Genomic DNA, 23,772 nt, shown 5'->3' with positions numbered 1-23,772 from the left:
CTATGCGCCCCTGGGTCCGGGTGAGGCTGGTACCTGGGTCCGGGTGGGGCCGTGCGCCCCTGGACCCGGGTGAGGCCACGCGACCCTGGGTCTGGGAGAGGCCACGTGCCCCTGGGTCCAGGTGAGGCCACGCGCCCCTGGGTCCGGGTGAAGCTGTATCCCGGGTCCGGGTGAGGCCTCACGCATTTGGATACAGGTGAGGCCACGCGCCCCTGGGTCCGGGAGAAGCTAGATCCTGGGTCCAGGCGAGGCCGTGTGCCCCTGGATCATGGTGAGGCTGGGTCCCGGGCCCGGGAGAGGCCACGCGCCCCTGGGTCCGGATAAGGCCACGCGCCCCTGGGTCCGGGTGAAGCTGGACCCCGGGTCCAGGTGAGGCCGTGTGCCCCTGGATCCGGGTGAGGCTGGGTCCCGGGTCCGGGTGAGGCCGTGGGCCCCTGGATCCGGGTGAGGCCACGCGACCTTGGGTCTGGGAGAGGCCACGCGCCCCTGGGTCCGGGTGAGGCCACATGCACCTGGGTCCGGGGGAAGCTAGATCCTGGGTCCGGGTGAGGCCGTGTGCCCCTGGATCCAGGTGAGGCTGGGTCCCGGGCCCGGGAGAGGCCACGCGCCCCTGGGTCCGGGTGAGGCCATGTGCCCCTGGGTCCGGGTGAAGCTGAATCCTGGGTCTGGGCGAGGCCGTGTGCCCCTGGATCCAGGTGAGGCTGGGTCCCGGGTCCGGGTGAGGCCGTGGGCCCCTGGATCCGGGTGAGGCCACGCGACCCTGGGTCTGGGAGAGGCCACGCGCCCCTGGATCCGGGGGAAGCTGAATCCTGGGTCTGGGCGAGGCCGTGTGCCCCTGGATCCGGGTGAGGCCACGCGCCCCTGGGTCCGGGAGAGGCCACGCGCCCCTGGGTCCGGGAGAGGCCACGCGCCCCTGGGTCTGGGAGAGGCCACGCGCCCCTGGGTCTGGGTCAGGCCACGCGCCCCTGGGTCCGGGTGAGGCCACGTGCCCCTGGGTCCGGGGGAAGCTAGATCCCGGGTCCGGGTCAGGCCATGTGCCCCTGGATCCGGGTGAGGCCACGCGCCCCTGGGTCCGGGAGAGGCCACGCACCCCTGGGTCCGGGTCAGGCCACGCGCCCCTGGGTCCGGGTGAGGCCACGCGCCCCTGGGTCCGGGTGAAGCTGGATCCTGGGTCCAGGTGAGGCCATGTGCCCCTGGATCCGGGTGAGGCTGGGTCCCGGGTCCGGGGGAAGCCGCGCGCACCTGGGTCCGGGTGAGGCCACGTGCCCCTGGGTCCGGATGAAGCCGTGCCCCTGGGTCCGGCCGAGACCCAACCAGAGGGAATCAAACCTGCATTACCACCATTTGTCCACCATCCAGAGCAGAGGGGTCAGTGCCGACATGTACACATAAGGAACTGGTGGACATTGATATTGGGTCTCAAAAGAACTGTTGGTCCAGAAAGAAACTCACTACAGACTGATTCATTTGCCTGTCAGCATAACTATTATTGCTCATCTCACATTCAGTTCATATAAGTATATCTCTAGTGACACATGATCTCGCTCATCTAGGGGAAATGATGAACAACATGGACTGATGAACAAGAACAGAACCAGAAACAAGGAGGCATCGATCGGACTATCGGGCCTCAGAGGGAGGATAGGGGAGGGTGGGGGGAGGGGGGAGAGATCAACCAAAGGACTTGTGTGCATGCATATGAGCCTAACCAATGGTGAAGTTCAACGGGGGGTTGGGGCATCCGTGGGGAGGGGTGTGGGATGGGAATGGGGGGATGAGGACAAATATGTGACACCTTAATCAATAAAGAAATTAAAAAAAAAAAGAGACAAAGAAGGATCCAGCAATTCCACTTCTGAGTATTTATAAGAAGAAATACAAAACACTAAATCGAAAAAGACATATGCATCCATATGTCTATTGCAGTATTATTTACAACTAGAGGCCTGGTGCACAAAATTCATGCACTCGGGGTGGGGGGGTTCCTCAGCCCGGCCTGCACCCTCTCGCAGTCTGGGAGCCCTCGGGGGATGTCCAAATGATGGCTTAGGCCCACTCCCCGGCAGTCAGACATCCTTAGCACTGCCGCAGAGGCAGGAGAGGCTCCTGCCACTGCCACTGTGCTCACCAGCCGTGAGCCCGGCTTCTGGCTGAGTGCACTGACCACCAGGGGCAGCTCCTGCATTGAGCATCTGCCCCCTGGTGCTCAGTGCGTATCATAGTGATCAGGCATTCTGCCGTTCGGTCAATTTGCATATTAGCCTTTTATTATATAGGACAGCCAAAACATGGAAGCAACCTAAGTGTCCATCAATAGATGAACAGATAAAGAAAAAGTGGTGCATATATATAACGGAATATGACTTAGCCATGAAAAAGAATGAAATCTTGCCATTTGTATCAACATGGATGGACCTAGAGCAGTGATGGCGAACCTATGACACGCATGTCAGCACTGACATGCGTAGCCATTTCTGATGACACGCGACCGCTAAGGCGGCCACATGCCAAGGATGAAACATTTGCTGCTCCTGAGGATGAAACATTTGCTGCTCCTGAGGATGAAACATTTGTGACTGGAGTCTTGGAGTTAGACGCAAATGTTTCATCCTCCCCTATTAGACACTCTGTGCTGGAGGTCTGTAGGCCAAAACAACAGAAGTCTGGCACAGAGCGTCTAGTTCTGGGACTTCCGGTTAAGCCGGGATCTTTGCCCTCACTTCCGCTGGCAGAGCAGGGAGCAGCAGAACGCAGCGGGGGACGCATCTCTGGGGGCCCTGCCATTACCAGTAACCAAATAACAGTTAACCACAGCAACCATTACCTACTGTTCTGGGGTGTCATGGATTTCTAATCCATCATTACTGAGATAAGTGAGGGGGAGGCTGGGAGAGGCGAGGGTTTGTGGCATGCTATGGGTGCCATTTCCCACCATTAGAAATAGCGGCAGCCGTTTTAATTCACATAAGGAACACCACCTTGCTCCATAGTGCAGACTCCATTTCACCACTATTACTGTTGTGCATCCTTATTAACCCCTATTTCTGCTTATTAACCCTGCCCTTTCCTAAAAGACAGTTATATGCACCATTTCGTGGTTAGTTAGGCTAGTTAACTCCTAATTGCCTGCAGGCCTAACAAGCTATCTATAATTCTATCTTCTGTCACTGCCCCCCTGATGGAGAACCCAAAAAATAAAAAACTAAGGTTAAGTAAAGGAAGTGGTAGTAGCAGTGGCCGACCCTTTCAAGAGACATGGACCGAGATGTATGGCTTTATAGAAAAAAATGGCAGATCATTTTGCGTTCTATGTACTGAAATGGTAGTAAGCAGAACATGGAATATAAATAGACATTTTGAAACTAATCATTCCCAGCTCTTGGAAAAAAGTGAGGATGAAAGGAAGGAATACATTTCCAGGCAGCTACACCTTTATAAGAGCCAAGCTAATTCCATCCTTAAATTTATGAAAGGCTCTACAAATTTAACATCTGCAAGTTTGAGCATTGCTCACTCTATAGCTCAGCATGGAAAAGTACTCAGTGAGGGGGAATTTATTAAAGAAACTCTCCTAAGATGTGCACCAGTTCTATTTCACGATTTGCAGAATAAAGATGCAATTATTAAGAGAATATCTGAGTTACCACTCAGTAGAAATATCATAAAAGACCGAATAATGAGACTGAACACAAACGTACAACATCAATTAAAGAGAGACATAAGGAAGTGTAAATATTTTTCAATCTCTCTTGATGAAACTACTGATGTCACATCACATGCTCAGTTGGCCATTATTGGTCGATATTCTGATGGTCTCACAATGAGAGAAGAGTTGATAAAGTTAGTATCAGTGTCAACAAGTAAATCAGGAAGTGAAATATGTAAGGTTGTTATACAAACATTTCGTGACCTAAGCATTGATATCTCTAAAGTTGTGTCAGTGATGACAGATGGGGCACCAAATATGGTGGGGGGAAAAGTCGGATTTGTCAAATTGTTTACAGAAGTTATTGGACATCCGATTGTGCCTTTTCATTGTATTATCCATCAGGAGGCTTTATGTGCCAAGGCAGGATTCACTGACTTAAATGACTTAATGTCAGTTGTTACAAAAATAGTTAATTTAATAGCTGCTCGCCCCCTTCACAAGCGAGAATTTTTGGCACTTTTACTGGAGGTTGATTCCACCTACAGTGGACTGCTGATGTACAATAATGTAAGATGGCTGAGCCGAGGCAAAGTTCTTGAGAGCTTTGTGGAGTGCTTTGAAGAAATTAAGGTATTTCTTGATGATAAGGATCTGGGAAACTTTCCTCAGCTTAATGATGGTAAGTGGGTCAACACCCTGATGTTTTTTACAGATCTCTCTGTTCATATTAATGAACTGAACTTAAAGTTACAAGGTTTTGGCAAAAGTATTGACGTTGTGTTTGGATACATAAAAGCTTTTGAAAGTAAAGTTAAAATTTTCAAGCGAGATGTAGAAACTAAAACATAAGTATTTTCCTCGAGTGACAAAGTATTTTGAGAAGGCCAGTGCAGCTGTACAAAATGAAATGGAACTCTTGCTTATGCATATGAAGTACCAGCATGTTTTAGACTCGTTACTTGACCAGTTTAGTGATAGATTTAGTCAATTTAGAAGTCTAGAACAGAACGTGAAAATAATTAAGTATCCTGATGTAGTAGTCTACAGTAGTTTGGAATTAAATGGTTTCCAATGGATGCAAACTGATGATTTGGAGATGCAACTTGCAGAATTTCAAGATAGTATCTGGGCTCAGGTGTTTGTCAACTTGAGGTCAAAGCTTGAGAATCTGGAAAGGTGCCGCTTAGAGAATCAAGAGGAGTGCCACTACGAACAGGAAATTTGGAGTGCCTGGAACCGACTACCAGACACTTTTAGCACCCTGAAAAATATAGCAATGGCTTTACTCACAATTTTTCCCTCTACATACTTTTGTGAGGCCTTATTCTCAGCATTAAATAATATCAAAACCAACAAAAGAAACAGATTGACAGATGAAGTTAGTAGTGCTTGCTTGGGCCTGAAGTGTACAAAATACCAACCTTCAATTGAAGATTTAGCCAATGAAATTCAGCAACAAAAAAGTCACTAATAGGCAGGTTAAAGAATTCCCCCGCCCCCGCACTTATCTTAGTTCACGGCACCCCACACAAGCTAAATAATATCAAGACCAACAAAGGAAACCGACTGACGGATGAACAAAGAAGTCACTAAGCAGGTAAGTTAAATATTTAGTTTTTGGTTTATTAAATACAATTATATATAACAATTATACATTTATGTTATTTAAACTATAAATATCGCGAAATAATGTTTTTTCCTCAAAGTGACACACTACCCGGAGTTATGCTCAGTTTTTTGGCGAAGTTTGACACACCAAGCTCAAAAGGTTGCCCATCACTGACCTAGAGGGTATTGTGCTGAATAAAGTCAGACAGAGAAAGACAAATTCCATATGTTTTCACTTATATGTGGAATCTCAAAAACAAAAACAAAAACAAACAAGCAGAACAAAAATAGACTCATAGATACGAAAACATTCTCATAGATGCCAGATTGGAGGCAGCAGGGGTGTTGGGGAAATGGGTGAAAAAGGTGTACCGTATTTCCCAGCGTATAAGACGACTTTTTAACCCAGGAAAATCTTCTATACACCCAGTTGTCTTATACGCCAGAAAATATGGTAGGTATAAAATAGGCATGGGGATGTAAAGTGCAGCATAGGGAATATAGGCAATAATATTATAGTAACTATATATGGTATCAGATGGGTACTAGATTTATCCAGGTGATAACTTTGTAAGTTATATAAATGTCTAATCACGGGTTGTACACCTGAAACTAAAATAATATTGTATGTCAACTATAATTTAAAAATAAAAAATATATTTTTTAAAATAATTTATTCACTGTGGCCCAGATTTTTTCAGCTTCTAAGACAGAAGTAATACCGGAAGTTGTCCCTTTTAATTTTCTGACATATTAAAGAAGGGCAGAAATCTGTCTGTTTCTTCCTGACAGGAGTCACTTGGCTGACTTTTTCAAGAACCTCCCAGTGATGATCACTTTTTACTCCAGAATCCACAGCTGGGTACCTCACTAGCTGTGAAGTCTGGGTAAACCCCTAGACCTCTCTGAGCCTCGGTGTTTTCACCCCAGTGAGGGAGATGATGAAACCTATTTGGGAAGGTTATTGTAAACATTTGCATTAACATCTGAAAAGCTCAGCAGCAGGGCAGGTACTGGGGTGGAAGTCAGCAGTTTATACAGGAAACTGGCACCCAAGGGTGCTATGGGAAAGCTCCACTAGGCCCTAGTGGCACACACACCATGCCATCAATGGCACACATTGGAAGCTGTGCTGAGTGGACAGAGGGAAAGCCCTGAGAGTGAGGCAAGGTCGGGAGCATGGATTTTCCAAGATGCTTTCCCATCCACTGGAGGACAGTACTCACTGTTAATGCCAGCATCACTTCTCTGTAGTTCCGGTTCCCGTTTAGCCGCTTCTTCAGAGCTCGAATGGCATCCTTTGGCCTGGAGAAAAGGACATATTAAGATCCTTAAAAATTACATTTTGGGACACTGTCCTACAGATTCACTGCCATTTTTGTGAACTAGCATATCTACAAAGTTATTTGCTGTAGCATGTTTGTAATTGTAAAAGGTTGGAAACAAACTAAACACCCATCAACATGAAACAGGGTAAATTAAAGCTTGTTTATCCATATAATGGAATACTGTGCAGCTGCACAAAAGAATACACTCCTTGCGCATCACCATGGAGCAAACAATGTGAACAGTCATCTGCAGAGCAGGGCATAAGATGTGCTCCTGTCTGAGTTACCCAAGGACAAGACACAGACACAGGGCACACCGGCCAGGGGAGAGAATCTCTGGAAAGAGCCACAGAGGCTGGTAACTTCGGCTGCCCCTTCCGAGGGAACTGGGTGCCAGAGAGGACAGGGAGGTTTTTCACTTTGTCTATTTGCAGCCCTTTTGACTTTTGTATCACAGGCAAGTATTTGTCCAAAACAAAAGCAGCCCACTGCGCGTGGGTGCACTGAGGAGACCACAGAGAGAGAATGGCCAGGTCCTTGCATAGGCCTGGGGCTCAGCTCCTCCCCAGCTCCATGGAACCCCTTTTTCCCTGAGAAAACTTTAGTCTCCTCAAAACCCAAGGAACTGTGCGCTTTTAGGTAAGGGATCTGCTGTGGATCCCCAGAGAGAATCTCACAGAATTATAGGCAGTCCCCTGTTTACAGTGGGCCTGTTCAAAAGCTCACTCATCAGTTGATTATTTGGAACTTGAAACACATTCTTCCTTAATCACTGTTGGAACTGGGAGTTAGAGTCCCCAGCAGCTCCCTAACAAGTACAGTCCTTATGTCTGACATGTTATTTAATTTATTCTATGTCAGGATTAAACAAAGGTGTGGACCTAGGAGGCACTTTCGGCATGGAGCCCCTGCTGGCTGGCCCGGGGAAGCCCCATCACCTGAGCTCTGGGAGTCCCAGTCCAGCTGTAGGCCTGCCTTTTGCTCTCACAAGTGGCACCAGCCTTCTACAGATTCACGTGTCAATACATCTGATCTTTCCAAAGTTGAAGGTTGGTAAGTCAGAAACCTTCTATTCCTCCTGAAATATTTATGATCCACTTACCAAATGAAAAAGTCCTTTAATATGTGTATGAGGAAGGGGGGCGGGGGGAGGTGGAAGCTCGGCTAATCAGCCCAATTTAAACAGAAATACAGCAAGGCAAGGCTTCAAGAAGAAATGTAAAGCCCTGGCCGGTGTGGCTCAGAGGTTAGAGTGTCAGCCCATGGACCGAAGGGTCACGGGTTCAATTCCGGTCAAGGGCACATACCTGGGTTGCAGGTTTGATCCCCCTGCCCCTGTCAGGGTGCATGTGTGGAAGGCAACTAATCGATGTATCTCTCTCATATAGATGTTCCTCTCCCTCTCCCTCCCTCCTTCCCTTCTAATCTCTAAAATAAATCAATGGGGAAAGAATGAAGAAATTTAAAAGTACCTGAGACCTACTTCCCCCTCCCAATTTGAAAAATGGCTGCCTGCAGGAAGCCTTGGCTCTGAGTCCAGGGGCTGATGGGACAAGGCTCTCTGGGGAATGTGTCCTTGCAAGTGTTTGTAGTATGGCTGTTTCCACACAGGAATGCTGATTTCTGCAAATGTGGGACTTGACAAGCTCTCAGCTTCGAGGGCTGTTTGTGGACTTGAGCTGGTGAAGGTCCACAGCTACTGGCCAGAGCATGGAGTGGCTTCCTCTCTCCAGGGCTCTGCCCAGCCCGGTTAGCCCTGGCCCATGGCAGCCGCCCCTCTCAGTCCAATCTCACTCCTCTTCTCTTGAACTTCCATGGAGCAGAAGAATGGGAACAAGCTCCAGGCTGCGCTCCCTGAGCTCAGGAGCAGAGCACCCCAGAGCTCCCAGTGGGGGAATGTGCTGGGGGAAGCAGCCAGCAGGCTCCCTCCCTGGAGCCACAATGAAAACTCACCCTCAGAAGGACTACCTGGGAGTGACTGGGTGAGCACAAATGCAAGCATTTCCCTCCCCGGGGAAGGCTTCAGAGGTGAGTACCAAGTGTCAGAACTGCCAAGTTTTAAGCAGCAGCCGCAGGTTGGACAGCAAGGAGCTAGGAACAGGGAGACGGGAGAGGGAAGAATCAAGAGCCAAGGAGCAGAAAGAATCAGGAGACAGCGACAGGTGTGAGAGGTCCCAACACCCTGGCAGCTTTGGCAGGAAAAGCCAGGCCCTCAGGGCTGCCCCAGGGCCTCAGGTCAGGCCTATGGGCCCCCGAAGTGAAGTAAGAGACCTTTCCAGTCACCGTGAACTCACCCTGTCTGCACTTCTAAAGTGCTTTCTCCTTATTCCTGGATGGAGGACATGGCTGCCCCATGACTCACCTCGAACACCTCCCCTCCCTCCTTCCCCAACCCCACTCCGCTATAGGCCTGCTCTACGGCACTGACCCGGCAGTTGCTCCTCTGCACCCCTCCTGCTTAGAGGCTGGGAAACAGACAAAGCTTCAGTGAGCTGGGAAGATCCAGAAATTCATGAACATGACCCAGGTCAGTGGGTCCTCATCAGAGCTGCACATCAGAAGCAGAGAGCACTTACCAGATCCACGTGCCTATGCCCTCATTAGGTAGAACTGGGTGAGGCCTGGCAAACAGGCTGTGCACCCTCCCTGGGGAAGCTACTGAGCCAGGCATTCCTGGCTAATGACCAAGAATTCAGGATACAAGGGGCTGTCACACAAGGCCTCAGGCTGGAGGTGACCTCAACTCTGGAAATTGGGGAAAGCCCAGGGAGGGGCCTGTGGGGCACCCATCGGGACCCCAGCCTCCCAGAGGTAGCGCTGTGAGTACATAAAAGAAGTGCAGGCAAGGTGTTGGTGGCTGGAGCCAGGTCTTCCGGGGCTTACACCCTGCCCTTCATAGCTGTGGTGTGAGACCTTTGGCAATGACCAAACCACCCTGGGCCTCAGTTTCCTCCACATTAACACAAACTGTCTACCATATAGGGCTGTTGGGGGTGGTGCTGCATGAGCTGGTGCAATCCAGGGCACGGCATGGGGGCCCGGGGATCCGGCACGTGGCAAGTGCTCAGAGAATGGCCGAGGTAAGGGCAGTGAACCCATGAGACAGGTACTACTGACACCCCCATTTGTTAATGAGGAAACAGACACAGAGATTAAGTAACTCACCCAGGGTCACATGACAAGTGAGTGGAGGACCGAGGACTCGGGCCCAGGCTGGTGGCTCCAGACTCCATGCCCCTAACCCCACTGCACTCCTTTCCTATGTTGCATACACTGCCCTCCAGCCAGGGGGTCTACTTCCTTCCCCTGCCATCCACCCTCACTTGGCTGAGCTAGGACTCCACTTGGATGTCACCTCCTCTCAGAACCCTTTGCTGCTGACGCCCCATGGCTGGCGAGCTGCCCCTGCTCTAGTATCTCTCCTTAACTCTGTGAGCGTCTTTCCAGAGCACTGTCACGTGGATACGGTTATATTGTTCACCTAGTTAACAAATGTTTGTCAGAACCAATTGGGTGCACACTACGCTAGGTGCTAGGGATGAAATGGTGGCAAAACAGAGTTTCTGGCCCTGGCTGGTGTGGGTCAGTGATTAGAGCGTCAGCCATCACACCAAAAGGTCTGGGGTTCGATTCCCAGTCAAGGGTTGCAGGTTCAATCCCCGGCCCCTGGTTGGGGGCATGTGCAGGAGGCAACCAATCACTGTGTCTCACATCCATTTCTCTTTACTCCCCACCTCTCTCTCCTACCTCCTCTCCCTCCCTCCCTTCCACTCTCTCTAAAAATCAATGAAAAAAATATCCTTGGGTGGATTAACAACAACCAAGTGGAGTGCGCAGTCTAGGGGGAAGTGGGGATGAGACAGCCCTCGGACAGAGGTCCCGCAGATGTGGAAGTGTAAGCTGTGATGAGAGTGCATAAGGAACAGGGCACTGTGAAATCACATAACGAGGACTTGTCCCAATCAGGAGGGAGGGGTGTCAGGGCAATGAGACAAGTGAGTGGAAGAGTCAGTGAGAGGGAGAGGTGTGGGGAGGGAAGAGAAGGACACTAGGCCTGGAGCCCCGAAGCAGGAAGAAGGGTCAGGGTACCCACCATTAGCCAGGCTTGCGCGGAGAGATCTTGGCAGTGACCTCATAGCAGAGGCAAGGAGAGGACACCCCAGGAAGCACTGGGGGCTCTCTGGAAGTAGAGGAACAGGAGTGCGGGTCACTTCAGGAAGAAAGCGCTTTGAGGACAAGCCTGCAGCCCCTGGAAGGAGGCCTGTCCCTTTGGAAGGAGAGGCCCATTCTGAAACACGGGCATGTATGCCCCTCCCATTTGTGGAGAATTGCAAACAGGGCTCTGGAAAGTTCAAGGGGCCGAAAGATCGAGGGGCTGAAGGGTGAGGACAAGAGGGCAGGACCCCAAATGGAGTGGCCGGAGGGCCAGGTTATCCCACAGGGTCTGTGAAGGATTTCCCAAGAGACGGCTTGTTAGCAAGGGAGTAACTTCGTGAGTTCTGCATTTCCAATAGCCCCTCTGCCTGCAGCGTGGAGAACAGACAAAGGGGAAGAGGCCAAGGTAGAGGGACTACCCATGGGGACAGCCCAACCTAGAGGATGGCACAGGAAGACAGCTCTTTCCAGCCCGACTGGGTCCACCTCTCTAGCCTCTGTTCCAGAAAATCCCCTCCCCACTTCTTCCCTACACACCCAGACCTCACCTGTACACTCCCCCCGCGCCCCATGCTGCCCTTGCCATGCAACCTTAGCTACATAGCACGCTTCTCCTCTTCCTGCCATCCTTGGGGCTCAGCCCACAGCCTGTCCCTCCAGGAGGCACCCACTGTCTCTGAGTGTCAGCAATGGGCACACTTCTCTGCCACAGCCCAGCTGGTCCTGCTTGTGAGTGCCCCAAGAGCAGCCGTGGCACACTCACCGTGGCATCTGGGCCTCCACCTGTGGGGCCAACCAATGTGGCTGAGCAGCTAGATAAACAAGTAAATGAGTGGCGTCTGGGGTGGACGTAAAGAAGAAAGGAGCCCGAGTAGGGCTGCAGGGAGAGCCCAGTGACTATGGCATTAGACATGTGGAGGCCCAAGTTTGTGATTTCGTCTGTGAGCCAGACACCGAGCTGATCAGCCATTGAGACTGCAGAAATAGGTCAACTTTCACCAACGACTCCCAAACACATCTCCAGCCCAGGCCGCCGCCCCCACCTCCAGACCCCTCCGTGCCATCGCCCTGTCAGCATCGCCACTGCACCCAGTCGGCTCCATCCCTGCTACCTTGACTCCTCCCTTCTCTCACTCCCACGGGCAAAAGTCACCGGTTCCCCCTGTATCAGACCCTTTCCCATTTCCTCCTTGAACCCAAGGAGGAATCCTGTCAGAGCCAGCCCTTGGTCTCTTCCCAGCCAGGCCATTCTGAACACAGTAGACAGAGTGATCTCTTCAAAATAAAAGTCAAACCATGCCCTGCCTCTGCTCAAATCCTCCAAGGGATTCCCGGCCACCTCAAGTGAAGCCTGAGGCCCTGTGGTGCCCATGTCACCTGGATCCTGGACATCTCTGACCTGACACCCTATTCCTGGCTCACTCTGTTCCAGCCTCACTAGCCTCCTTGCTATTCTTTTTCACTTTTTTTTAAATTTAGGTATTATATGTGTACATATCTTACCATTGTCCCCCCCCACCCCACACCCATACATGCTTGCTATTCTTTTTAATTTTTTTTGTTAATCCTAACCTGAGGATATGTTTTCTATTGATTTTTAGAGAGAGAAGAGTGGAACAAGGGGGGGGGCGGGGGAAGAGAGAGACATACCAATGTGAGAGAGACAAATTGATTGGTTGCTGCCACATGTACCCCAAGAGGGCTGGGACAGAATCTGCAACCAAGGTACATACCCTTTTTAAAAAATTTTTAAATCTTTATTGTTGAGTATTACAGATGGTCCCCTACTTTCCCCCAATTGCCCCTCCCCCCATTCCTGCTTTGCCCCAGGCCTTCACCATCCTATTGTCTGTGTCCATAGGTAATGCATATATGCATTATAAGACCTTTGGTTAATCTCTTCCCACCTCCTCTCCCCCTTCCCTATGAGATTTGTCAGTTTGTTCCATGCTTCCATGCCTCTGATTCTATTTTTTAGATTCTATTGTTGATAGATATGTATTTATTGCCATTTTATTGTTTGTATTTTTATCTCTTCATCTTTCTTCCTTCTTCTTCTTTCTTTCTTCTTCCTCCTTTCTTCCTTCTTTTCTTCCTCCCTTCTCCTCCTCCATCCTCCCCTCCCGCCCCCTCTTCCTTCTCTTTCTTTTTCTTCTTCTTCTTAAAGAATATCCTCCAACATTTCATGCAATACTGGTTTGGTGGTGATGAACTCCTTTGGCATTATCTGGTCTGGGAAGCTCTTTATCTGGCCTTCAATTCTAAATGAGAGCTTTGTTGGGTAATCTTGGTTGTAAGTCCTTGCTATTCATCACTTTGAATATTTCTTGCCACTTCCTTCTGGCCTGCAAAGTTTCTGTTGAGAAATCAGCTGACAGTCATATCGGCGCTCCCTTGTAGGTAACTAACTGTTTTTCTCTTGCTGCTTTTAAGATTCTCTCTTTGTCTTTAACCCTTGGCATTTTAATTATGATGTGTCTTGGTGTGGGCCTCTTTGGGTTACTCGTTTGGGACTCTCTGCACTTCCTGGACTTGTAAGTCTATTTCTTTCACCAGGTAGGGGAAGTTTTCTATCATTATTTCTTCAAAGAGGTTTTCATTATCTTCTCTCTCTTCTCCTCTGGCACACCCATAATGCGAATGTTGGTATGCTTGAAGTTGTCCCAGAGACTCCTTACACTATGTTCATATTTTTGGATTCTTTTTTCTTTTTGCTCTTCTGATTGGGTGTTTTTTGCTTCCTCATATTCCAAATCGTGGATTTGATTCTTGGAATCCTCTACTCTATTGTTGAATCCCTGTATATTATTCTTTACTAGAGGCCTGATGCATGAAATTCATGCACGAGTAGGCCTTCCTTTCCCCGGCTGCCGGCACTAGCGTCCCTCCGGCACCCAGAACCCGGGCTTCCGTCCGGCTGCCGGCAGGCATCTGGGACCCGGGCTTCCCTCACAGCCCGGCTTTGTCTGGAAGGTTGTCCGGAAGGACATCCAGTCTAATTAGTATATTATGCTTTTATTATTATAGATTTCAGTCAGTGTATGCTTAATTTCTGAAGGTATGTACCCTTGATTGGGAATTGAACCTGTGACCTTTTAGTGCACAAGCTGACACTCTATCCACTGAGCCACACTGGCCGGGCTCCTTGCTATTCTTGAAACACACCAGAGACCCTCTGTCCCAGGACTTCTGTGCTTGCTATTCCCTCTGTTGGAAAGTTCTTCCCTGGTATAATCCTCACCCCTCACCCCCTGGTTTACCTCAATTCTTTGTTCAATGTAACTTATGTAAGGCTTTCCTTGATTATTCCATTTAAAACTGCTAATTACCAGCCTTCTCCATCCCCAGCTTCATTTCTCTCGATAGTCTTATCACCAGCTGACCATGTCGTGTGTTCTAGTCATTGTGTTGATGGCCTACCGCCCCACCCTGGCCTGTCTGCTCCTCAAGGCGAGGGAATCTGTCTGCCCTACTCACTGGTGTGTCCTCAGAACTCACACGCGGCCCAGCACAAGGTCATCACTTAGTGCCTATTTGTTGAATGAAAGCAGAACCAACCTTAAGAGGCTGGTCCCCAACTTATACATTACAAGGCTGTAAGTGACAGTGTTACTGTGCAAGCTTGGGCTGCCTGAGTCCAGGCTATTCTCCTACCACTTTGGAGACAGTTCAAGGTGACATAGCAATAATAAATTCCATTTTTATGATGTGGCAGAGGGCCAAATATAGACTACTTTGGAAGAAGTGTAACTAGAATGCAGCTATGAAGTAGAAGATTCTGTATCATGCATAACAATAAGCACAGACTCAGTAGCTCAGGGATGCCCACTGCGGAAACACCAGGCTGCTCTGTGGGCACTCTCTCTGACCCCTGGGGCCCCAGCCCAGCAAAGCATGGCAGAGACAGCCTCACATCTGTGAAGGGAAGGCAGAGGTTAAGAAGGAACGGGGGCAGCGGTGATAATCTGGCTATGGAGACCAACGACTACCGGGAACCAAGTAACCAAGCAACTTCATTTTCACTTATGAGTAAAGGCAGGTTATTAAAAGAGGTTGCCAGGGCTCTGACTCAGCACTGCCATCGGGGAAGAGGGGGCAAAGTGGATAGGAAGAGGAAAGATAATTAAAGAGTGTCAGCATATTGCCTGGGCCAGTGTGGCTCAGTTGGTTGGAGTGTTGTTCCATGCCCCAGAAGGTCACAGGTTCGATTCCAGGTTAGGGCACATACTCAGGTTGCAGTTTGATCCCCGGGTGGGGCATGTACAGGAGACAATGGATCAATGTATCTCTCTCACATCAATGTTTCCCTCCCCCTCCCCTTCTCAATTTTTTAAAAAAGGTCAGCATATTAAATGCCAAGGCAAACAGATGGAAAACAAAACAAAAAGTAAAACACCCAACATCGTTAAGCCCTGCCAGGCTTTGAGTGACACCCCGGAACTGACAGGAGGGTGAGGGGAGCACACCTACCCTTCCTCTGTCTCATTGATGATGTCGCAGATCTCCATGTTCAATGTCCAGTCCTCGCTTTGCAGGGAGCCATCGGTTGCCTTTTCTGTAAAGTCAGAGAGAAAGCAGGTTTACATTTCTCCTGAACGAGGGGCTCTGGCAGGAACCAGAACCACCACATTCTCCCAAACAGATGGTCTGAGTCAACAGAGCAGTTCTAGGTTCTATTTTCACAAGAGAACACCCAGCGAGAGAGAGAGAGATCTGGGCCCAGAGGCTAATGTCATAACACTGTCCTTCTTTCACCAAACTCCAGTCTGAAAAGCTCTTGAAGGCCTAAGCTATTAAAAATCACCCAAAACTCTCAATTCCTCCCATTCAACAGACAGCCACATCTTCCTGCGCAGAGCCAGGTCAAAGCAGCCACAACCCGAGCCACGATGGTGAAGGTCGGAGTAAACAGATTTGGCCACATTGGGCGCCTGGTCACCAGCTCCACTTTTAACTCTGGCAAAGTAGATAGTTGCCATCAATGACCCCTTCATTGACCTCAACTATGTGATCTACAGCAAGCATGTCAAACTCGCAGCCTGCAGCCCGCATGCAGCCCACAACGAATATTTTTGTGGCCCAGCCAATATAACCTATGTAAGAAACATTTTAATAAAAATTTCATAACTTAATTTTTACAATATCCTGTTATACATAATTATTAATAACAAACTACAACGTTCACTAATGACTGATGACTATAATCGTGTTGCATTCATTTCCCTTATGCGCCTTACACGCAGGCGCACCATTTCTCTCCACTAATACTAGCAGCAAATATTTTAGCAGCCGAATGCCACGTCATTAGTCCTGGACTGACTAGGTGGGTGTGCGCAACAGGAAATATTTCACTTTTGGAGAACAAGTATAGGTTTATTTGCGTTACGCTTATTAATTTGTGCAGTTATTCAGTGTCTGGTAAGTTCATGTTCAAGAAAAATATTAATTTTTATTAAAATGTTCTATTATTTTATGTTAACGATTACTCATTTATTTCAGCCCTTTGTATTCAGCATGTCTCTATCGAAATAAACCTAGGTTTCTATGAAAATTGAAGCTTTTATTTTTTTGTGTAGCCCACATAAACTTAAACCTTGTTTATTTGGCCCGTGTTAGCCTTTGAGTTTGACACGCTTGATCTACATGTTCCAGCATGATTCTAACAATGGCAAGTTCAAAGGCACAGTCAAGGTTGAGAAGAGGAAGTTTGTCATCAGTGGAAAACCCATGCCCATCTTTCAGGAGTGAGAGCCCGCCAACATCAAATGGGGTGATGCTGGTGCTGAGTGTGCTGTGGAGTCCACCGGTGTCTTCACTGCCAGGGAGAAGGCCGGGCTCACTGGAAGGGGCAGCCAGGAGGGTCCTCATCTCTGCCCCTTCTGCGGATGCCCCATGTTTGTGATGGGGGTGAACCATGACAAGTATGACAGCTCCCTCAAGACTGTCAGCAATGCCTCCTGCACCACCCACTGCTTGGCCCCCCTGGCCAAGGCCATCCATGACAACTTTGGCATCGAGGAGGGACTCATGATCACAGTCCATGCCGTCACTGCCACCCAGAAGACCGTGATGGCCCCTGGGAAGCTGTGGTGTGATGGCCGAGGGGCTGCCCAGAACGTCATCCCTGCTTCTGCTGGCGCTGCCAAGGCTGTGGGTAAGGTCATCCCCGAGCTGCATAGGAAGTTCACTGACATTGCCTTCCCCATTCCCAATGTGTTGGTGATGGATATGACCTGCTGCCTAGAGAAAGTGGCCAAATACTATGACACCGAGAAGGTGATGAGGGTTGCAGGCTCGATCCCTAGTAGGGGGCATGCAGGAGGCAGCCAATCAGTGATTCTCTCTCATCATTGATGTTTCTATCTCTCTCTCCCTCTCCCTTCCTCGCTCTGAAATAAATTTTTTTAAAAAAAAGAAGGTGGTGAAACAGGTATCAGAGGGATCTTCAAGGATGTCCTGGGAGCCCTGACCGGTTTGGCTCAGTGGATAGAGCGTTGGCCTGCACACTGAAGGGTCCCAGGTTTGATTTCGGTCAAGGGCATGTACCTCGGTTGTGGGCACATCCCCAGTAGGGAGTGTGCAGGAGGCAGCTGATCAATGCTTCTCGCTCATCAATGTTTCTAACTCTCTATCCCTCTCCCTTCCTCTCTGTAAAAAATCAATAAAATTTATTTTTTTAAAAAAGGACGTCCTGGGCTATACTGAGGACCAGGCTGTCTCCTGTGACTTTAACAGTGATACCCACTCTTCCACCTTCAATGCTGGGGCTGGCATTGCCCTGATGGCCACTTCCTGGTCTGACAGTGAATGTGGTGGACCTTATGGTCCCCATGGCCTCCAAGGAGTAAGAGCCCCTGGACCACCAGCCCCAGCGAGAAGAAGAGGGCCCTCAGCTGCTGGGAAGTCCTGGCCCCAGATCAATCCCCCAACACACTGAGAATCTCCCGATCCCCACCGTTTCCATCTCAGACCCTTGAAGAAGGGAAGGGGCTAAGAGAGCACCACCTTGTTATGCACCCAGCCGAAAGAAAAACAAACAAACAAACTGGGAGATGTTAAGTTTACTAGCCCACAAATTCTGGAGCCAAACTACCCGGGTTTGAATACAGGCTCCACCACTTACTAGATATGTGACGCAGGCAAGTTACTTAACTCCTAAAGTGTCCAATTCCCTCATTGTACATAGTGAAAACAACAGCACTACCCCACAGAGTTGTTAGGACAATTCAGTGAGTTAATACATGTAAAGCCCAGGGAACAGAACCTCACACAGAGTCAGTACTATTAGGCAGTTGCTATCATAATTATTAAAACCTACTCCAGTAGTTAAAAACTACATCTCAAATAAGGGGGCAATAGAGGGGTCATCACTTTTTTAAGACACAGCTAGGCATGTCATCAGGTGCTTTGTGTATAGTACTTTATTTCATCCAAGAAATGAATTCTTGACCACTCAGTGGGGAAGGACAGTCTTTTTAACAAATGGTGCTGGGAAAACTGTATACCCATATACAAAAGAATGAAATTAGACCCTCATCTTACACCACACACAAAAACTGATTGAAAATGGGTAGAAGATGTAAACCTAAGCTAAAGCTCTTAGAAGAAAACATAAAAGAAAGCGTTGTAACATGGGATTTAATAATAATTTCATGAATATGACACCAAACGAACTGATAAGTTGTTAATATCCAGAATATTTAAAGAATTCTTACAACTCAACAATAAAAAACACACCCAAAAGAACAACAACAACAAAAACACAAGTTGAAAAATGGGAAAAGAACCAGAACAGACATTTCTCCAACTTTTGTACACTGTTGGTGGGAATATGTAGTGCAGTAGCTGCTATGGAAAGTAATATTGCAGTTCCTCAAAAAATTTAAAAAGAAACACCATATGATCTAGCAACTCCATTTCTGAGTATATACCCAAAAGAATTGAAGACAGGGTCTCAAAGTAGATTTGTACACCCAGATTCATAGCAGCATCACTCACAATAGCCAAAAGGTGGAAGTAACCCAAGTGTCCATCAATGGACAAAGATATAAACAAAATTTGGTACATACATACAATGGAATTTTTTTGGCCTTAAAAAGGAAAGAAATTCTGACACATGCTACAGCATGAATGAATCCTGAGGACATAATGCTAAGTTAAATTAACCAAACAGAAAGAGAATAGTATATGATTCCACTTATACGAGGTACCTAGAATAGTCAAATTCATGAGACAGAAAGTAGAATAGCGGCTGCCACAGACTGGGGAGAAGGCAATGGGGAGTTGTTAAATAGGTACAGAGTTTCAGCTTTGCAAGATGAAAAAGTTCTGGAGATTGGAACACTTAAAAAAGGTTAAGATGGCCCTAGCCCGTTTGGCTCAGTGGATAGAGTATCAGCTTGCAGACAAGGGTCCCAGTTTCTATTCCGGTCAAGGGCACATACCTTGGTTGCAGTCTCAATCCCTGGTACTGGTCTGGGCATGTGTGGGAGGCAACCAATTGATGTTTCTCTCTCTGTCTCTTCCACTCCCTTCCACTCTCTCTAAAAAAAAAAATCAATGGACAAATATCCTCAGGTAAGGATTAACAACAACAAAAAAGGTTAAGATGACAGATTTTATGTCTATTTTAAGACAAAAAAAGACCTTCTAGGGTAGCATTATTTCCTCCCACATTTACTCGACTGATGGATTGATATGAGAGAGAGAGAGAGAGAGAGAGAGAGAGAGAGAGAGAGAGAGGGAATTTGTTGTTCTACTTGTTTATGCATTCACTGGTTGTTTCTTGCATGTGCCGATTGGGGATCCAGCCACAACCTCGGTGTATAGGAACAATGCTCTAACTGAGCTACTGGGCCAGGGTGGTCCCTCCCACACTTAATGAGAAGGAAATGAGGTTCAGAAAGGCTGGGTTCTTGACCAATCACATAACTGAATTGACAACTCAGAATCCCAGAAACGGAGTAGAATGTGTGGACCCTGAGGATAAGCCGTGGTAAGATATTTCATCTCAGGTCTGTCTATCTCCGGAGCGTAGGAATTTGCCTGTACTGCCCCACCTGCTAGCAAAGGCGAGTTCGAATATGAAGCTGATATCTTAGCTAAGCCTGCCGCATCCTAACTGTACGATTCATGAGGGATATCACCACCACCATTTTAACCAAAGCTTCATACAACCCACACTGATGCTCAATAAAACAGATGACTGCTGCACATGCTGGGAGTGTCCTCATTTTCTAGATGTGGCTATGGAGAGGTGCCACTTGTCTTTTTATATAGCGTGCCAGAACTCACACATGCAAACAAAGGCTGTACTTACAGCAGCAACAACCCACTTCAAAAGGATTGCCATTGCTCTAAACATCTGTGCAATAGCTTTCATTCTGCATTAAATGGCCTCATTGTTTAATTTTTGTTGTTGTTAATACTCACCTGAGGATATTTTTTCCATTGATTTTTATAGAAAGCAGAAGGGAGGGAGGGAGAGAGAGACTTGGATGGGAGAGAGACACATTGTTTGGTTGCCTCCCACAGGAGCCCTGACTGGGACCAGGGATGGAACCTGCAACCCAGGTATGTGCCCTTGACCAGGATTTTAACCCTTGATTCTTTGGCACACAGGCTGACACTCTAATAGTTGAGCAATACTGGCTAGGGCTCATTGTTTCAGTTTTTACCAAGAAAGATGTATTTGCAACTTTTTCACTCTCTTTACTCATTGCCGTTGGCACCCAAAGACTCTTTACTCCCTGAAGAAGCAAACCCATCCCCAAATAGTGAGATCTGCCTTGGACAAATGCCATGCAGGCAGTGGACTGTGCAGGGCGCTCAGAAGCTTCCAAGATTTTCGGAACCCTTAACCAGAGTCCACAGATGGTGCCAGTCCGGCAGGGACAGAGGCAGTATGATGTCTGGCTGCAAGTGTGCGTGCGGAGAGGGAGAGAAAGGAGCCCACATCAGAGACTGCTCAGAGCCAGACAGGCCCCAGAGATGCTGCTCGCCTCCCCGCTACTGCGTGCATGTGGAAGAGAGGCCGCACCCACAGCCAGTGCGTGGCACCCTGGACCTGCAGGGAAATTAGAGTCAGAGGTGGGGGCAGCCAGGGTGGGAAGGAGAAAGGAAGAATGGCGCAAAGCACCAGGCTAGTCTGGAGGGAAAAGACCGCGGGCAGAGGCTGCAGGAAGCAGAGGGGCAGCAGGAAGCAGCCCGTAGCATTGGGCAGCAGCATGCTGCCAACCCGAGTGCTTCGCCCAGAGGCAGGAGGCCCGGCTTCTAGAGGCTACGGCAGGGCTCCCGAGCAGGCTGTGTGGATGAACTGATCTGTGCCTCCAGCCCCTCTGAGCAGCCCTCTCCTGCAGGTGTCCAGTCCCCGGAGATGTGACCCACTCCCACAGCCACACGCAGCAGAGCGCCCACAGGCCCACATCCAGCATCCTCCTCAGAAGGTCCATCCGAATGGAGCAGCTCCGCCTGCGGGCGGGCCGGAGTGGCTGCTCCCAGCAGCGAGGGGAGGCCCGCTGGCTAGAGGGCCATCCTGCACTTGTCACCTGTCCCTGTCACAGTAAGGGCTGCAGCGCAGACTCGCGGGAAAGAAAGAACTGAAATTGCACTTTGGTAGGGCCACCAGGGACACTGTCTTGGGAGGTTAATAGAGGAAATATTAAATCAAAGAAATCTCATTTCCAAGTTCAGTTTAGCAGCAGAATCCATTAACCTTATATTCACCCTCTGTCTTCCTCTAAGAACGCTGGGAAGAGGCTCACAGGCAGGATAACTCATCCTCAGGGCCAGTGCGTTCTGTGCACTTACTGAGACTCTGAGTCTTCCAAGCTAAAAGATATATACTTATTTTGATTATGAGGAACCAACCCCCAAAGAATGCTTCTTTCTTTTCATTTTGCTTCAAATGCCACACAAACATAACTGTGGATATTTGGCTCTGCTAAACAGATGAGGGAAGTAAGGCTGACAAGGAGCTCAAATCATTTCTTTTTACTCTCCTCATAAAAACCGTCCCAGCAATGGGAGCAAAGCTGTGTCTATTGCCCCTGGAACTGCAGCCACGCTGTGGGCTCCCTCAGTCTGCCCTGCCCAGGCCAGAGGAAGCAAAGTTCAAGCTCATCTCTCTGGCCAGGTGAACCATCAAACCTAAAATAAATCCTGCGCCACAGAAGCACAGGCTCTGAGAAGCAACAAGGCAAGTCTACCAGCCACCCAAGGGTGGATAAAGACCCAAACACCAGTGACCCTGGTTGCAAAGGGCTGACCTCTCAGATGTCTTGGTGATATGCTAATGGCCAGGGACAGGGCAGGACTGGGCAAGACAGGGCTGAGCAGGACAGGGCAGAGCTGGGCAGGACAGGGCTGAGCAGGACAGGGCAGAGCTGGGCAGGACAGGGCTGAGCAGACAGGGCTGGGCAGGGCTGAGCTGAGCAGGACAGGGCTGAGCAGGACAGGGCTGGGCAGGGCTGAGCTGAGCAGGACAGGGCTGAGCAGGACAGGGCTGGGCAGGGCTGAGCTGAGCAGGACAGGGCTGAGCAGGACAGGGCTGGGCAGGGCTGAGCTGAGCAGGACAGGGCTGAGCAGGACAGGGCTGGGCAGGGCTGAGCTGAGCAGGACAGGGCTGAGCAGGACAGGGCAGAGCTGGGCAGGACAGGGCTGAGCAGACAGGGCTGGGCAGGGCTGAGCTGAGCAGGACAGGGCTGAGCAGAACAGGGCTGAGCTGAGCAAGACAGGGCAGGGCAGGGCAGGACAGGGCTGGGCAGGGCTGAGCTGAGCAGGGCAGGGCTGAGCAGGACAGGGCTGAGCTGAGCAGGGCAGGGCAGGACTAGACAGAACTGTACACAGCAGGACAGGACTAGACAGGGCTGAGCAGGACTGGGCAAGGTAGGGTTGGGCAGGGCTGGACAGGGTAGAGCAAGGCTGGGCAGGGAGAGACACAAGTCCCATTAAACATTCAGTGCAAAAGAATGTGTCATCCTCATGCTGTTGCCATGACGTTTTCTCTACCCAGAAAAGGCTGCCTGCTGCCTGGTGCGGGCTGAGGGCCAGGATGCCCTGAAGCCTGGCCCTGACAGCAATGATAGCACTTTCTCAGACATGGTTTCTCTGCCTCTCGCCCCTACCCCTCCCATGCAGTTTGAGATCCAAGGCAGGCCTGGTGGGAGAAGCCTAGCGATCCAGCAGCTGGGTGTCTTGTCTGCTGCTTTCTATACTTTGATGTTAAATACAGTGACTTCAGAAGCAGCCAGCACCAGAAGGCAAAGGAGTGACCGTTTTAGCATTTTACACTTAACAACATCCTTTTGGTGAAAATGGAGAAAAATCAGCCAAATTATCTACCTCTCTAGCTATCAGGGATGTCGATAGGAGCCCAGTGATGCCAGCGTAAAGAAATGGCACCCGGGCCCTAACCAGTTTGGCTCAGTGGATAGAGCGTCGGCCTGCGGACTCAAGGGTCCCAGGTTCGATTCCGGTCAAGGGCATGTACCTTGGTTGCGGGCACATCCCCAGTAGGGGGAATGCAGGAGGCAGCTGATTAATGTTTCTCTCATCGATGTTTCTAACTCTCTATCCCTCTCACTTCCTCTCTGTAAAAAAAAAAAAAATCAATAAAATATATATGTATATATTTTAAAAAAGCCTAGGTGGGCCCTAACTGGTTTGGCTCAGTGGATGGAGCGACGGCCTGCGGACACAAAGGTCCCAGGTTTGATTCTGGTCAAGGGCATGTACGTTGGTTGTGGGCACATCCCCAGTAGGGGGTGTGCAGGAGGCAGCTAATCGATGTTACTCTCTCATCGACGTTCCTGACTCTCTATCCCTCTCCCTTCCTCTCTGTAAAAAATCAATGAAATATATTTTTTGAAAAAAGAAAAAAAGAAATGGCACCCAGGATAGCTTTGTACCACGTGTGGATGGGCAGAGAGCTCATCTGATATCACGCACCAATAATATGAGACAAACCCCTAGATTACTATATGCTAGTGAAGCAGGTTGGCACCTACCAGTCAGATAGAAAGAAAAATCAAC

General features: G+C 49.2%; 1 protein-coding gene across 7 annotated transcripts in view; it reads right to left on the bottom strand.

Annotated features, from left to right (window-relative positions):
- Positions 1-23,772, bottom strand: part of TOM1L2 (target of myb1 like 2 membrane trafficking protein) — a 157,117-nt gene that overhangs the window by 59,888 nt on the left and 73,457 nt on the right. For all 7 annotated transcript variants that reach the window (XM_079799302.1, XM_079799308.1, XM_079799304.1 and 4 more), the window contains exons 2-3: positions 15,211-15,295; positions 6,484-6,562 (exon numbers count right to left, since the gene is read on the bottom strand). In XM_079799302.1, the coding sequence (XP_079655428.1) occupies positions 6,484-6,562; positions 15,211-15,295 (164 nt within the window). The remainder of the gene's footprint in view (positions 1-6,483; positions 6,563-15,210; positions 15,296-23,772) is intronic.

The sequence above is a fragment of the Cnephaeus nilssonii genome (assembly GCF_951640355.1).
Source record: "Cnephaeus nilssonii genome assembly, chromosome: 19".
In the NCBI taxonomy this organism is placed as follows: Eukaryota; Metazoa; Chordata; class Mammalia; order Chiroptera; family Vespertilionidae; genus Cnephaeus; species Cnephaeus nilssonii.
This window is presented reverse-complemented; position numbering and strand designations above follow the sequence as displayed.